Raw genomic sequence first — 15,093 nt, 5'->3', positions numbered from 1 at the left:
ATTTGCAATAAAACTACTTTCAGAATAAAATAAGGGATAGCTTTCAATTACATCTTTATCTCTTATTTTATAGGTCAAGTAAAAATGTGTTTAAATCATTGCTTTTTGTCATGTTAACAGGAAATTAAAATAGCAATTACATTACTAGGAATATGATACTTTCCATTTTCATAAAAGATCTCATTTGCTAAAGTTTAATCTTAATTATCTCAATTGCAGATAAAAGACTTGTGAATTTTAGTGCAGACAGCCCTTGAGTTTGTTATTTAGGAGATCTGGGTTTATAATGCAGCCTCTAAAGTGAAACACCACTGAAGTTCATCCAGATGTTTCTGAATTCACTTTATTTTCTTTATGTCATTTTTTTAACTGTTGATTTTGGACACCAAAACTTTCCAAACAGACACAAAACATGCTACAGGGCGATTCTGCCTGAATTTTATGTATGAAGTGTATCCTCATCTTGATTAAGAAATAAGAGAATTGAACTTGAGCAAAACAACTAAATTTGAACTGATTTCCTACTCCGAACCAGAAGGACAGAACCATTTTTGAAATGGCTACTCGTGTGGAAACTATTAAAGCAGACGATAGCCGGGGAAGCCAGAGCAGCGTTTTTATTCTGTACAGAAGATGTCAAGTGAAAACATCCAGCTGTGCCGGTCCACCTCCAGGTCACACAACCTCTTAGGAGTTGGCATTGGGCCCCTTCTTCTTTCCAAAAGTGGGAACTACGTTGACGAAACGCCGGTTGTACTGAATGCGGCGCTTGGCGCGGCCGGTCTTCTTCTTCTTTTTCTCCTGCTTGTCCACCTGGACAACACAAGAACTGAGGGTTAGGAACGAGAGCATCAAGCGCCTCACAACATCAGCTCCAAAACGATACAAAACCCCAGGTTGAATTATATTTGGCTTAAAAAGCTCTCACCTTAGGAGTCTGTCCTCTCACTTTTCCAGCACGAGCCAGAGAGCCGTGCACTTTACCTGTTCGGAGGACAAAAGGTGGTCTTTGATTATTGAACTCTCTTGTTTATCTGAGAATTGTGCACAAAGCCACACAGAATGAGAAAATGAAGGTTTCATCTTTCTTCTGACCTCCCAGCAGCCTGCCGGCCACCTCCAGGGTGCAGAATTCTGAGACGCCACACGACACGAGGGAGGCATCATCCTCCAAAGGACAGCCAGTGAGCATCAGCACCTGATCCTCCACCAGGATTCCCTCCAGAGTTTGGACATGAGCCTGAAAGAAAACCAAGTCATGGTTTCAAGATTCCTCCACCGGAGGCGTCGTTTTGGTAAATTCAGGTGCTGAGTTACCTTGATCTGGCCAACCGTCTCCTCTCCGGTCACCTCGAGGGTGTGAGTGTTCTGGGCGCGCAGGAAGAGCTGCATCTTCACGCTGAGAAGACAAACAACAACATTAAGAAGCTGGTATAAACAGATAGTGTGGAATCGTGGGCAGTTTGACGACTGAGCATTTCATTCAAGCCAGTATTATTAAACAACAGCTTCTATAAGGAACTGAGAATGAATGGGACAGAGGACAAACGTTCTAAAGTGCTGAACCATTCTGCAGAACTCCTCCAGGTATCTCCATGCCAAAGCGGAGAACATGAAAACCTTTACAGGAGCACATTTCTCATCCAGTCAGGCAAACGTTGGTGGATCCCTAGAGCAGTAGTCCCCAACTCCCTGGACCGGTGCTTATCTTGTTAACTGGCCACTACTAATCTTATTCTGGATTACATTTTATTGAATTAATATGGTGTATTGTCAGCACCACATCTATCTATAACTCTTGACGTAGTAGCTCGCCTTGGTCACGCGTCTTGAATATCTGTGCCGTCTTCCTGAAGCATCTGCTCCGCCACTTAAAAACCAACGGCAACCAACTAATGTGTTGAGGACAACATAATAGATATGAAAGATGATTTAGACTCAAATTAAGAGTAAAAACAGTGTTCTATGAAAAAAATGTAGTTAGGCCTTTAATAAATTTTAATCAAATCAATAATAACTCAACTTCTATATAAAAGCTACATTTTAAAATCTTTTTACACTTGATGTTGGACTATTATAACTTTTTAAAAAAGATGTTTATATAGTGGTCGATGAAAATGTTGCTTTATCTTGGCCTGAATAAGAAGCTTACCCAGAGAAAAGAACTGCATTATTTACCCTGGTATATTTATTTACATTAGCATAAAAAACAACAACAGCCTTGTTAAAACTCTAGTGGGACTTGTGCAAAAAATAACAGATTTAAGAGACATTTCTCAATTTGTCAAACCTGTTACTGATCTAAGGTTTAAGAAATTAGGATTATTTGTTTCCCACTTTTAAATAAATGTGGATTTGCAACCAAAGAGGCTGACACTTTCTCTACTAAATATAAGATTTGGAGATCAGTTTAACAACAAAAGTTCTTTAATATTGAATAAATCACATTACATTTTTGCTTTGTTTTTATGAATATCATTATTTTGTAGGTTTGATGTCAGATTTGTATGTTTAAACGTACTTACCTTTTTAGTTTTTAACCAGACAACAGAACATTCTGTCATAGAAAAAACTTTAGCAATAAAATAAATTGTTGAGCTTCTCAAAGGTCGTTATTTTATCCCCTTTAATCGTTCATTCATATAAAAACCAACCTATTTTGCCTTAGTAATAAAACTTGTATTTTTCAGCACACTTGGATCGTGTTTTTTCATTAACTTCATGAATTTGCTATGATCAACTTTTACAGCCAACATCAATTTAATCAGACAAAAAGGGATATTTTTATTATTTTAAGCCTTAATTTTTAGTCACAACGTGTTGGCGTTAACTAGCGTTCACGTGCAAACTTTCGAATTGGTTTAGGTTTTCTGGTAGGTAAACATAAACGAACTAAATTGTCTTTAAAAGTAAAATATCTAATTTCTACGTTGGTACTAACCCAGTTCTGTATGCAAAAGTAAAAATTTTATCCTAGTAGAAGATGATCAGAAACGCAGTTTGGAACTTAACCTATCTCTTCCGGCTAACTCTACTAGCAATGCTAGCCACATGGAAATGCGCTTCACAAAATTCCCTAAAAACATCAAAATTATCCCTCGTGTCACAATATACGCGTCCGCAGATGGTTATTAAACGTTTTAAGAGTACAACAAATGTGTTAAAATACGTGCTGAATTGTTTGTATGCATAGTTTTGACTCAAAAAACAAAAGGCCTAACCTCGTTTGATGCTCGTTGATCGGCGATCAGCGGAAAAAGGGCTGTCTTAAGGGTACGCATGCGCATGTGCACGATTACGTAGGCAATTGCGTATGTAGCCATTTTTTCTTTAAACTTTATTTAAAAAATTAAAAACAAAGCGAGTTGGAGAAAAGCGGGGGAGGCAAAGAAAATCTTTTTGACACGCTGACAAAAGGAACGGTAAATGTGTTGGTAAAAGTTTTGAGGTTGAAAATACAGAGGATTAAGATAAGAGAAAGGCTTATACATGGGAAGGACATCATTTATGTGAGGTCAGGAAGGAATACGAACCATAAAAAACTAGGTATGATTGACAAAACTTTATTGAAAAATTGCAAGGACACCGCTAATGTGAGTTAATACTTTCACTGTCAGGCCTTTTATAATTGTCCAAAGATAACATTTAAATAATTTATAAAGGTGTTTGACTAAGAATAGATTCATGTAATTGTAATGGTTTTAAAACTGTAGTTTGCTTGTACAACGTCGAATCTTTGTATTTATCCAATATTGGAAACAAAATATTTGGACCAAAATAATAGCACCAGATTTAAGAAAACTGTCCAAAAAATAAATAAATCCAACATGACACTTGAAGATAGTAATCTCTTTATTATGAAATAACTTTTTTTTAAAAAAAGAAAGAAAATCTTCATTGTCTGAGAAACCAACATATTAAAATTGTACCAATGTGGAAGAAACCATGACTCAAACATCAATGAAAGCCTCATTTGCAGGTTTGAATCTAAAACAGACAAAAACTAACCAGTAGGATTTAAAAAAAAAAAAAAAAAAAGCTAAACACTGAAATATTAACCTCCCTTCAAACACCAGTCATTTCCTCAAAAAGGTTTTTGGAAAATATAAGCATCGCTAAAGGAATACAGCAGTCTTCACTTGAGCTGAATCGGTCCTAAACCCCCCCAGAACGCTTTTGACTTCTGGGTTTAACTACTAAACAGAAGTGGGAGAATAAGAAATGAAAATCATGCTGTGCAGAGTTTGGGATTCAACGCAAAGGGTTCCTGATAACCAGCAAACTGATTTGAGGAGGTCTGGGTCTTCACGCCAGCCGTGTCGATCATGTAGGAGGAGGGGGGTAGTACTGGTTGTACTGGTTGTACTGGCCGTACTGTCCCCAGGAGTTCTGTCCCCAGGCCCCATAATGCTGCAGAGGACAAAGAGAGTAGAGTTTAACCCTGAAGATGAGCATCAGCATCTGTACGGCAACACAGAGGTGACAGCCCACCTGGTACCAGTTGTAGTTGTAGGCAGAGTTGTTCGCCTGCATGTCGGTCATTGAATTTGCTGCGACTGCAGAGCCATCGTCGGCACGCTGCCTTTTGGCATCTGGCTCCAGAGAGCTGAAAGGAGGAAACCAGCAGATCATCAGAAGTCTGAACTGAAAGGTTTGGGCTTCAAAAACAGAGAAGCTGTCCCTCACTCGTCACATCCGTTCTCAGCTTTCCTCTTTGCAGAATCGCTTTCTCTTTGTAATCTTTGTTGTTCTTCATACGCAGCTACAAGCCTGAAAAAACACCAGGAAAGACTTCATTAAAGGACGGTCCAGCGGGTTTTTTCACTCCTCCCTCAAAGATGAGGACACTCACGTGTTGATGTCCGTGCCAAAGTCTTCCAGGAACTCCACTTTACGCTGAGCAAACAGGACGAGGGTGTCCAGCGGCATGGGGCTCCTGATCGCTCGGTCAAAACAGGCCAAGACCTCGGCCTGGTTCTGGGTCACGTCTCCACTGCACTCCAGCTCCAGCAGGTTCAGATACAACTTGGAATTCGTCTTTGGAAGCAAAAAATAAAAAAAACAGGTTTCAGTACCAACTTTGGGGGGAAAAACTATGACAATAACCACTTTATGAAATACTATTCCCCTGTTATATTTCTGTCTTATCCCTATTTTATTTATTTTTTAATCATAATTGCACAATCTTGTAATTATTGCTGTATCAACCTAAAAGCCATCACATAATTTAACACGTTACTGATAAGGTTGGGAGTTATTGTCGTCACGGAAACTTTTGTTTTAGCAGCATCCGTTTGTTTTTTTTGCGTTTTGCAAACAAGGTTTGGAGTGGCAGGTCATGCGAGTTCCCTAACGGGGCTAACATGTAGCGCGTGCGTTACTGTAAACACAGTTAAAGTCTGACTTTTCTCGGACTCGTTTCACTGAATGCGTCTCATACGTTCAAAACCAGACCATTGCGCTTCATTATCCAACCCGCCTTCTATCAGAAACAAACGTTCTTGTTTTAAAATGCAGTCAACCAAACCTAAATGTGTTCTGAACGTTTATTTAGTTCCGGATTTTCAGATGAGTCTTTCTAAAACCAACACATTAGACAGATGTGTTAACTCCTCACCGGGTCTCTCTCAAGAGCGTCCAGCAGAACCTTCTTAGCCTTGCTCGGGTCCTTCTGCACCTTCATCACGTGCCGGGCCAGCTTCACGGCATAGAAGGACATCTCAGTGACATCCCTCCCCTGCTCCATCGCCTCCTTTAGCAGCGCCTCAGCTTCCTCCAGGTTTCCGTGGCGACGCTCCAGATTAACCCGGCGAAGACGCACCATGGCCAGACCGGGGATGGTCGCCTCCAGGGTCTTGAGGATCCCCCGAGCCTCCTCCACATCGTCTGTGTGAAGAAGATTTTATTTTATTTTAATTTTCTTTAAATGTAACTCCAAAAAACCTCCCTCCCTCCATCCATCCCAGCACTCACTCTGCTGCTCCTCAAACGCCGCCCACAGCAGGTGGATGGCGGGCTTCCGGGGAAGGTGGACGGTGCACGCCCTCTTGTAGACGTTCCTCACGCCGTCAGTGCTGAAGACCTCTATATACTTTGCATACTTTAGAGTGAAAAAGAGAAAGCGAGTTGGAAGAGTGCAGGAGAGGACAGAAGACAAGAAAAAGAGAGGAAAGGAAAGCAGAGAAAGAGACAAAACAATTTAAACCTAAATTTCCGTCGGCACAACGAATTTCTTCATTGACAAGATCGTTTTTAGAAATTTTCTGTGTAAACCCATCAGCACCTTCATGGAACCAATTAGATAAGATTCTGTAAGGTAGTGGGAGACGAAGAAGATGCAACGTAGTAGTTGGCAAATGCTGCAGTCATATCTTGTGTGGCAAGCTGGCCATCCCCTAATACAACAGACAGTCACATATCAACGTTACACGCAAAGAGAGTGCAGGACGTTTTTACTGAGTCCATGTGAAATCATCGTTGCTGGGGGGAATGCAGGGAGGTAGCAGAAAAGAGCGCCAGCTCTGAACTCGTGCTACCTTGATCCAGAACTCCTCATAGAGAGCGCAGGCGATGAGGCATCGTTCAAAGAGAACCACCACGCGCTCCGGTGTCCCGTTTTCGATTTCAAAGTCAAGGTACTCCCGCCAGTTGTTCAGCTGGGTCTTCTCCAAGGCTTTGACGTGGAAGTACGGCCGCTTGATCTGCCGAAAGAGCAGCAAATTTAATTTGACGCAAACTTTTAGCATTAAACTCCGGCGGAAGAGGAGACACGCACCCCTTCCTCGAACGCCCAGCGCTTGCTGACTTCGTGTTCGTTGTGGTTGAAGACCTCCTGCCGCACCTCGATCACCTTGTGGCGCATGTTCTCAATCTCCGTCATTCTCTACAAGGAAACAAGCAGAACGGAAAAGCAGCTCAGCACCATCACATTCTGCACTTCCTGTAAAAATTGACAATCCTGCAACCAAAAGTTTACATCACGAGGAGTTCCCACACAAGAAGCCTGCAGAGGAGAGAGGTATGTGTGCACCCTGATGGTGAAGGAGCTGGGCTCAGAGGAGTTCTGGCTCGACCCTTTTACTTTTAGGGAGAGTCCCAGGTTGCATGCCAGCTTGAACCTCCCCTGGCATTCCATGTCTTGGCTGCCGACATAAAAACAACCCTTCAATCTTGAACTTTTGTACCCCATCAAATCAGAAACAGGCATGCTCCTGCTAATCCTGAAAATGGCGATTGTGTCGGTTTTCCCTCCTTTAAAGGTTTCCGGTCAGACCCGTACCTTAGCGGGATCCGCAAGATCCTCTGTTCCAGGAGGCAACTCTTCGGCAGCAACGCTCGGCTCCCCGTCTTCAGTCAGACCAGCGGACAGACTGGCTTTGGAGAGCTCAAGCCTCAGCTGGACAAACTCCTCCTCTGACAGGAAGTATTTAGGGTTGTTGTCCTGCACGTGCTCCTTGAACCTAAACATAAACAGGTTTTACTCAACAAACTATATCTCAATAATAATCTGAAGCTGCCACACGCGGATCGTCTCCATACTTTTGAAAGTGCTGCGAGTACAGCTGGGTCGGGATGCCCAGAACGCGGTCATAGATGGAGGTGACGTTCGCCAGCTTCTGTTGTTCCGTCTCCCAGGTAATGTAAGACTCCCATAAGCGGTCGGAGCGAAAGTCTGTGCCGGCAGCCATCACCGCATGATCGTACGAACTATCGAGGACAAAAACATTTAGACTGCGATCCTGTTTCACCACAAAACAAGCTCTTAGGCCAATGCTGCGGCAATCGCGTCACTCACGCTCGAATGCGTCCCTCGGTCTCCGGGTCATTGGGATCCGAGTTCTCTTTGATGAAGGTGAGATAATGAAGCCAAAGATCTACACTGAGAGGGATGGCGTGAAGACCTCGTCTGTAGACCTGAAAAACAAATGAAAGGAGCACTCTTGATGACATGTATTTACTACCATCTGTAATGTTTTCTTTCTTGTTTTTCATTCACAAAAACGCTTTAATTTTCTCCATTTATTGTAAAAATGTGTTACCCTGCTGGTGTTGCAAACCACAATCTAAAAGATTCATTCCACCATTCTTCTTAAAAAGTTTGACTCATTTAAAAATAAAAGTTCATTAAAAGAACTAAAATGTCTTCAAATAAATTTAAGGCAATTAACTTTTCCATTAAGAAGTTTTAAATTTTATTTCACTATAAAAACCTTTAAATTTGGGTTTTTATTCATCTTGTTTTTTTAAAAAAGTTGGGAATAAAAAGTTCAGTTTCTTCCTCATTTTAATGCTGCATATATTTTTTTTTCCACAGGAACTCTTGAATTTTGTGTGCTTTATGGAAATTGAACGTCATCTGCATGAAACCGTCGTGCAGCTTTTCAAAATGCCCTTCAGTTTTTGGATTCATTCATATCTACTGGGTCAGGCATCTGCTCAACTGCTGAATTACAGCAAATCTCATTCACAAGTTCAGTACTCAAATAAGATTACTAGTTAGATAAGATTATTCTATAACACTTTTTGACTCAAAATCCATTTTGTTTTGTTAAAGAAAACTCATAAACTCTGATTTGAACTGACCACTGGTTTAACTCAGAAGCTGAAATTGCTCATCTTCCACTTTCACCTTTTGTTTGGTTCTTTCTCTTCTCCAACTGAAATGTTCAAACTAAATCCTCATCTGTTGTTTTAGTAAATCAGCTGGACAGTCTGCTTTAACCAGCTCGACAAGTGTCACAATGTCCGAGACCTGTTCTATTTCAGGAGCTGCACACAGATGAGCCATCAGCCACAGAAACAGACTGAATTAGGCCCGAGGAAGAAGTCTGGTGCGTTTGGTAAAACTGGAACCCACATTCCTGCACGGTTTATAATAAGATAATATTCAAGATATACTGAACTTTACTTTGCAGAAAGACAACACACATTTAGGGACTTTGACAGAACACAAGGACTGTTAAAGCCGACATTGGACTCCCGACCAACTGATTGGTTGCTTTTCAACCCATCCTTTTGCAAAACAACAGTTTTCATAAGTGCAGCAAAATCTAAAGTCAAAACTTTATAGGAAATTCAGGATGCTACTCAAAAAGTCCAACTGAAAAACCTCACCTCTTCTGCAACCTGGATATTTCCGTTCTTTTTCTCCAAGTCTGCATACTTCTTCCAGTAGCCATAGCAGTAGGGATAACGCAGAAAAAACGTGTCGAATGCTTTCCTTGCACCTACAAGCAGATTCTGCACAAAAACAAAATGAAAACTTAAATTTTTGAGGGAATAAAAATTGGATGCAATTCTAAAGGTAAACTTTCACATACTTCCTGCTCCACATATTGCAGCAGTGCGACCCACGCATTGAAGTCTTCGGGGTTCTCCTCGCATGATTTAAAGAGCCTGTCGAACTCTGACGGCAACTCTGGTTCTGCAGGAATAATTGCTTCTTGAGTCGCATCTTTGGCCGTTTCCTCTAGCTCCATGCCATCCTCTGCCATCACTGTTGCATCCGTCTCTTCTGGAAAAAAAAAAAAAAACATAGGAATCAGAAAAGCAAAGTGCAAACACAAGAATGGCTGCCTTTTATAAACCAACAAATCAACTTATTTTTGTGATCATTTTAGTTACCGTGATCGGGCGGTTGGGGAACCTCCGGCTGAGGGCCCTCTGGTGCTGCTGCCGGTTCTGGTTCATCTGTGGGCAGTGGCGGAGGGGGAGGCGGTGGGGGTGGTTGGGCTTCTTGAAGGAGCTGAGCACTGGCGAGCTGACACTGCTCCACAGCCTTTTCCACAGACCCTAGCTCTGAAGAGTTCACATGCTGCTCTTGGCCTGCAACATCCGAGTTCTCAGACAGGGGCTGGTTCATGGACCATTCAGTGCCTTGGCCCAGGACTGGAAGGTCAGGAACAAACGCATTCCCATTGCTCTCCATGGCAGGGGACTCAGTCTCTAGCATTCCAGTAACGGTTTCTCTAGAGAGCTGCTGGCCTGTTGGAAAATTCATATATTTTTAAGATGAAAATAACATATAATGACCAAAGATATGTTTAACAATTTAAACATATTAGTCAATAAGTTTGTGGTATGTTAAAACACTTGAGAATTAATATATATATATATATATATATATACACATATACACAAACGTGTGTGTGTGTGTACGCGTGTTTCCATTAACTTTAAAGAATATTAAAAATGATAAAGAAATGGCAGAAAACTTCTGGTTTTTAAATGTTTGTTGTTTTTTTTAAATACATGTATATTTTATTTTGAAACGACCCTAACGCGGGTTACGTAAGTCACCAGCCAGGACACTTGTTACGGTGAGTCAAATAAGCTAAACCGGAAGAAGCTAAAATAAAATAAAAAGTGCGTCACTGTAACATTTTAGACCTTACCAAAACCAGTAGGTTTTAGATTTTTGCATCATTTTGTTACATGCTGTATCAATACGCTTTTTTTCAACGCTGCGCCGGCCATGTGGCGGGGACTGTCCGAATCAAAGTTCATTCTAAAGTTAGGCCTCAGGACCAGTCTATTTCATAACAAGTGTCCCTCTTATGTCAGCAGAGTGCTAACGCCACTTTATTTAGCGTTAAATTCAATAAACAAACATGAATATCATTTAAATACATGCCGATGCTAACTTTTTGACAGTAAATAATAACTTTGTATGAAGGAACGCATCGCTAGCAACCACATGTTCCGAGTTTCCCCTTTGTACCCAGGTAGTCGGCGCCATTCGGCACTTTTGCTAGCAACGCATCTCCCGGCTTAAAATTCTGTGAAAATTACACCATACTTGCAACAAAGACACGTTTGAAGATCTTACCAGTCTAATCTGTGCTACTGTGATCAGACCAATCGAATAAATGCAGGTTTTGAAGTTTAAAAGCCAGTCAGTTTGGTTGAGCAAGCTGCACCGCCATTATGAACGCGTTTAAGGAAGCGCAAAGGCATACAGTGCGCATGCCCGTCCACAACAACTTTAGGACGTCAACCTACTCACCACGGGGTTTCTTAGTCACAAATTCAGGGGGGCAAACGTCTGCTCATAAAAATCCATCAAGAGAGAATAAAGGCAGAAATGCACGAAATAACCTTCATTCTACCACAAAAACAATTTACATTTTGTTTTATTGATTTTCCTTTTTTAGGTATTGCTTGATGTCCATTTTTAGTACAACTCAGCTTCTTTTTTATACAGATACCTTTTATTATAATACACAATAATTTCAACTTAGAGTATTACATATAGTCATTTTCATGCATCTGGGGTAGATGTCAAAAGAGGAATCAATATCTAAAGTCATTTCTTTTCCTTGTTTTAATTATTATTTAATTATATATAGAAGTAGAACTATACTATACAAATGTTTTTGTAATAATGCATCCACATTTTCTTAGGATTTTTACATAATAATTCCATTTAATGTTTTCTTTATTATTATCATTATCATTATTATTAGAATGTGAGTTTCTTTACATTTAAACCAAGCCCTCTATTTGACAACTTCTGATCAAGTTACGCGGTTTGAATAAAAACACGCCACGTGATAAGCGGCTTTCTTTCTGAACCGGTGGACCTGCTCCGCCTCTCTCATTCACAACCTCCACGTCACGCTCGGTTACAACACAAACCGTCTAAAGTAAGCCATTAACGTGGGTTCTCTGCGGTTGCATGCGTGGCGCAGCCGTGGGCAACGCGTGGAGCATGTTACGTCTATGATGAACACTCAAATGGCGTCAAACAAGATCAGAGCGGACCGCGCCTGAACTTGCTCCGTTGTGCGCATGCGAAAAGGCGTGCAGTTGCCTTTGGGAGTTGTCGGAATTTTCCATCTCTGCGTAAAAAGCGATTTTTGTTTTACTCGTTGGTGTGCATTTTCAAATATTTAAAACTAAAATTTGTTATCATTGTTGCAATTGGTAACTTGGTGGTATATTTTTAGTAATGAAAACGACTTGGTTGATTAAACCAAGCTTGAAGGATGCATTTTAAGAGATGTATGATAAATATAAATGAATAAATGTCGTTTGCCTTTGATGAATCTGATATAGGTCAAGTTGACTTATTAATGGTGCCGGACTAATCATTTATGCAGGTCGTAATGTTTGTTGTCAACTGCTCTGATCAGTTTCTTTATTAATATTCAAACGTCCGAGGTTTTAGGGAAAGCATGAACGCAACAGGAGCGTGTGTGTAAGCAGGGTAGAGGAAGTGGCGGCTGATCGGGGTCCGCACCTTTTCCGGTTCCACCGCTGAGACTAAACGGCTGACACGGAGGGAGAGGCACGGTGAGCTGGAGGAGCGGAGAGGGAGCGGGGCGTGATCTCCACATGACACAGGTATCTATCCCGCGCGCGACCGCTCGCTCGCGCTCAGGGTTTCCGTTGACACTGTTGTTTGATTCGAATTCAAAGTTGCCCTCCGTTAAACCAGCACTGTCTGTGTGTCACAGGGAGGAGAAAGTCGGGGGAATCAATGAGCTACGAAGCGGTACTCCTCTGGATGTCCCGCCACAGAACCGGAACGGGCGGGTTCTAATCCCTGGAGTGTTTATTCTTTTTTTTTTCCTTCCCTCGCGAGGAAAAAAGAGCGCGTGAAATTTCTCGAGAGAAAAAAAAGCCAAGAGTGGCAGTCAACGTGAGGAGGAAGTCTAAAGCCCGGGTCTTGGCCTGGTTCATGAGGTGCGCCTCTAGAGTTCACACAGCCAGTTACATAAAAGTGGGTTTGGTGACAGGAGCAGCCTGTCTCAGATGGGAAGTTAAGTTTCCACCAAAAAAAGAGGAGATGGTTTAAAAGGAGGCGGCAGATCATGATCCTACCTCCCTGCCCAGGCCTCCACCTGCTACCGATTCTGCCCAAACGGACCTTTCCCTGTGAATTCTGACCCCTCTACATCCACACAGCCAAACTGCCGCTCCTCATTCACTAGAGTCTGAAAGTATTTATGCGGAGCCAGCAAGATGGGGAAGATGCTTTCCAAGATCTTCGGCAACAAGGAGATGAGAATACTGATGCTCGGACTTGATGCCGCCGGGAAGACGACTATCCTGTACAAGCTTAAACTGGGCCAGTCGGTCACCACCATCCCCACCGTTGGCTTCAACGTGGAAACCGTCACCTACAAGAACGTCAAGTTCAACGTGTGGGACGTGGGCGGGCAGGACAAGATCCGCCCCCTTTGGAGACACTACTATACCGGCACGCAGGGCCTCATCTTCGTGGTGGACTGCGCTGACCGTGACCGGATCGATGAGGCCCGGCAGGAGCTCCACCGCATCATCAACGACCGGGAAATGCGGGACGCCATCATCCTGATCTTCGCCAACAAGCAGGACCTGCCGGACGCTATGAAGCCCCACGAGATCCAGGAGAAACTGGGTCTGACCCGCATCCGCGATAGGAATTGGTACGTTCAACCCTCGTGCGCGACGACGGGGGACGGACTGTACGAGGGCCTCACCTGGCTCACATCAAACTACAAATCCTAATGTTTCCTCAACTCACCAGCGTGTACACAGGAAGTAGCTGAAAAAAGTGTTACGAAATGCAATTTAAAGCCATGAGAACTTTCATTTTTGCTGAAAATGTTACAGAGTAGCAACTTTTCCTTTTTTCTTTTTTTTTTTGATAATCACTTAATTTTTAACTCCAGATTTCAACTTCTTTTATGTCATTTTGCTTTGTCTTGTATAATCGGCACTGTTGAAGTATCCATTAAGCTTTGGTTTGAGGTATACTGTCAATTCTTTTTGGTTGGTTTTGTTCTTGGTGGCGTCACATTTGCAGCTCCTACATTGCTTTTATTCATCAAAAAGGTACAATAAAAACAGCTACTAACCCAAAGGACAGATGATTGACATGCTCTGTGGACTTTAGAAGGACGTGTGACGTAGGCGGCATGGACGACCTTGGACCTGTAACGCTAGATCGATGAGGAGATCCGGCACTTCTGATGCTTTGATCCACAAAGTCCGCTCGGGGACGCCTCACTGTGACTCGTATTTAAGCGGTTCCGGGTTCAGCACCTGTTGCTTCCACCATCATTCCTGTGTTTTGCCTCGTTTTGGGATGATGCAGTAAGGGAACAAATCCCTTACTCTTGTTATAACACTTCAAACACCGCTTGTTATCTTTAATTTTCACTTCTTTTTTTTCTTTTCTTTTTTACCCTTTTGCTTTGCTGTTGATTATAATAAAAGAAATGTATCCAGATCATATGGAAGTAGTTCCCTTTGTCAGCAAGCGGCCGCCACCGCTCAGAAAGAGGCAGAGCTGGTAAAAGAGGAAGTGACGGTTCGGAGCGCTGCGATGGTTGAAAGAGGGGCGACGTGTGAAGTGAAGTGAGCCTCGGCGCGTTTCCTTTCTGCTGCCAATGCCGTGACTCATTTGCTGTGAATAAATGATGAGATCTCTGGTTTCGGGGAGGGGGGGGGGACTGCCAGAGAAACCGGGCTCAATCAGAACCATCGGTATCACGGTGTCCGCTCACCTGATGCATGACTTCATGACTGTCCAGACGGTGACCAGCAGTCTTTGTAAAATATAACCATCATCCTGATCCCATTTTTCCATAACTGAGTTTTCTATAAACCTTTTTTGTTTTTTAAAGTTTAGCTAAAGACTTCTCTGAGACTTCTACCTGCTCATTTCGAGTTTCACCCTCCTCCATTGAGGGAAGTTGGTGGTTTCAGCTCCCCGTGTGCACACAGCGGCCTGTGAATCACGCAGTGACATCAACATGTGGCATGGGGAAGTGATTCATAGAAAATCTGCTGTCATGGAGACCTGTGCCTTTAGGCAGAAAAAGATCACCTGTGCCAAAATAAAAATTCTAAATAAATAAAAAATTCTGCCGATTTTATATATTATGCCACAGAAATGGAAAAGAAAAAAATGTCAATACAAAGAGGAAAAACATAAAACCTTATTTTGAAGATTGATTTTAAGTCTGTTAAAGTTTTTAAAGACCCACTGAGAGAAAAATGGCGTTTTAACACGTTTTTGTAAGGTTTGAAGACAGATTTATAGAAAAGTAAGGTTAAAATATCGTTTGAGTATTTCTTTATTCAAAACGCTGTGAATCAGGA

At 42.1% G+C, this 15,093-nt stretch overlaps 3 protein-coding genes across 6 annotated transcripts; 1 reads left to right on the top strand and 2 right to left on the bottom strand.

Annotated features, from left to right (window-relative positions):
• Positions 1-602: 602 nt before the first annotated feature.
• On the bottom strand, positions 603-3,308 carry faua (FAU ubiquitin like and ribosomal protein S30 fusion a). The gene is made up of 5 exons (XM_004083517.5): positions 3,222-3,308; positions 1,318-1,399; positions 1,096-1,240; positions 929-984; positions 603-813 (listed from the first exon to the last, which is right to left on the bottom strand). The coding sequence occupies exons 2-5, from the start codon at positions 1,390-1,392 to the stop codon at positions 688-690; spliced, it is 402 nt and encodes a 133-aa protein (XP_004083565.1). The 5' UTR covers positions 1,393-1,399; positions 3,222-3,308; the 3' UTR covers positions 603-687.
• Positions 3,309-3,834: 526 nt separating this feature from the next.
• Positions 3,835-11,765, bottom strand: prpf39 (PRP39 pre-mRNA processing factor 39 homolog (yeast)). Of its 2 annotated transcripts, none has more exons than XM_078942620.1 (15): positions 11,638-11,765; positions 9,625-9,984; positions 9,321-9,514; positions 9,115-9,240; positions 7,796-7,914; positions 7,540-7,707; positions 7,280-7,460; positions 6,776-6,883; positions 6,537-6,701; positions 5,974-6,100; positions 5,618-5,886; positions 4,853-5,037; positions 4,687-4,770; positions 4,492-4,606; positions 3,835-4,410 (listed from the first exon to the last, which is right to left on the bottom strand). In XM_078942620.1, exons 2-15 carry the CDS (start codon positions 9,950-9,952, stop codon positions 4,324-4,326), a joined length of 2,256 nt encoding a protein of 751 aa, XP_078798746.1. In that variant the 5' UTR covers positions 9,953-9,984; positions 11,638-11,765; the 3' UTR covers positions 3,835-4,323. The 2 variants fall into 2 exon arrangements, with proteins under 2 accessions (XP_078798746.1, XP_023808974.1); XM_023953206.2 differs by lacking the exon at positions 11,638-11,765 and adding an exon at positions 10,829-10,991.
• Positions 10,289-14,221, top strand: arf6a (ADP-ribosylation factor 6a). Of its 3 annotated transcripts, none has more exons than XM_078942622.1 (3): positions 10,289-10,319; positions 12,208-12,345; positions 12,459-14,221. In XM_078942622.1, the coding sequence occupies exon 3, from the start codon at positions 12,967-12,969 to the stop codon at positions 13,492-13,494; it is 528 nt and encodes a 175-aa protein (XP_078798748.1). In that variant the 5' UTR covers positions 10,289-10,319; positions 12,208-12,345; positions 12,459-12,966; the 3' UTR covers positions 13,495-14,221. The 3 variants fall into 3 exon arrangements, with proteins under 3 accessions (XP_078798748.1, XP_004083567.1, XP_078798747.1); XM_004083519.5 differs by lacking the exon at positions 10,289-10,319 and adding an exon at positions 11,529-11,645; XM_078942621.1 differs by lacking the exon at positions 10,289-10,319 and adding an exon at positions 11,571-11,645 and having other exon boundaries at positions 12,205-12,345.
• Positions 14,222-15,093: the final 872 nt, after the last annotated feature.

Source organism: Oryzias latipes, chromosome 24 (assembly GCF_053564925.1).
Source record: "Oryzias latipes strain Hd-rR chromosome 24, Olatipes_Hd-rR_3.1".
NCBI classification, from domain to species: domain Eukaryota; kingdom Metazoa; phylum Chordata; class Actinopteri; order Beloniformes; family Adrianichthyidae; genus Oryzias; species Oryzias latipes.
Note: the sequence above shows the minus strand (reverse complement) of the source record. Positions and strands in the feature narration are given on the sequence as shown.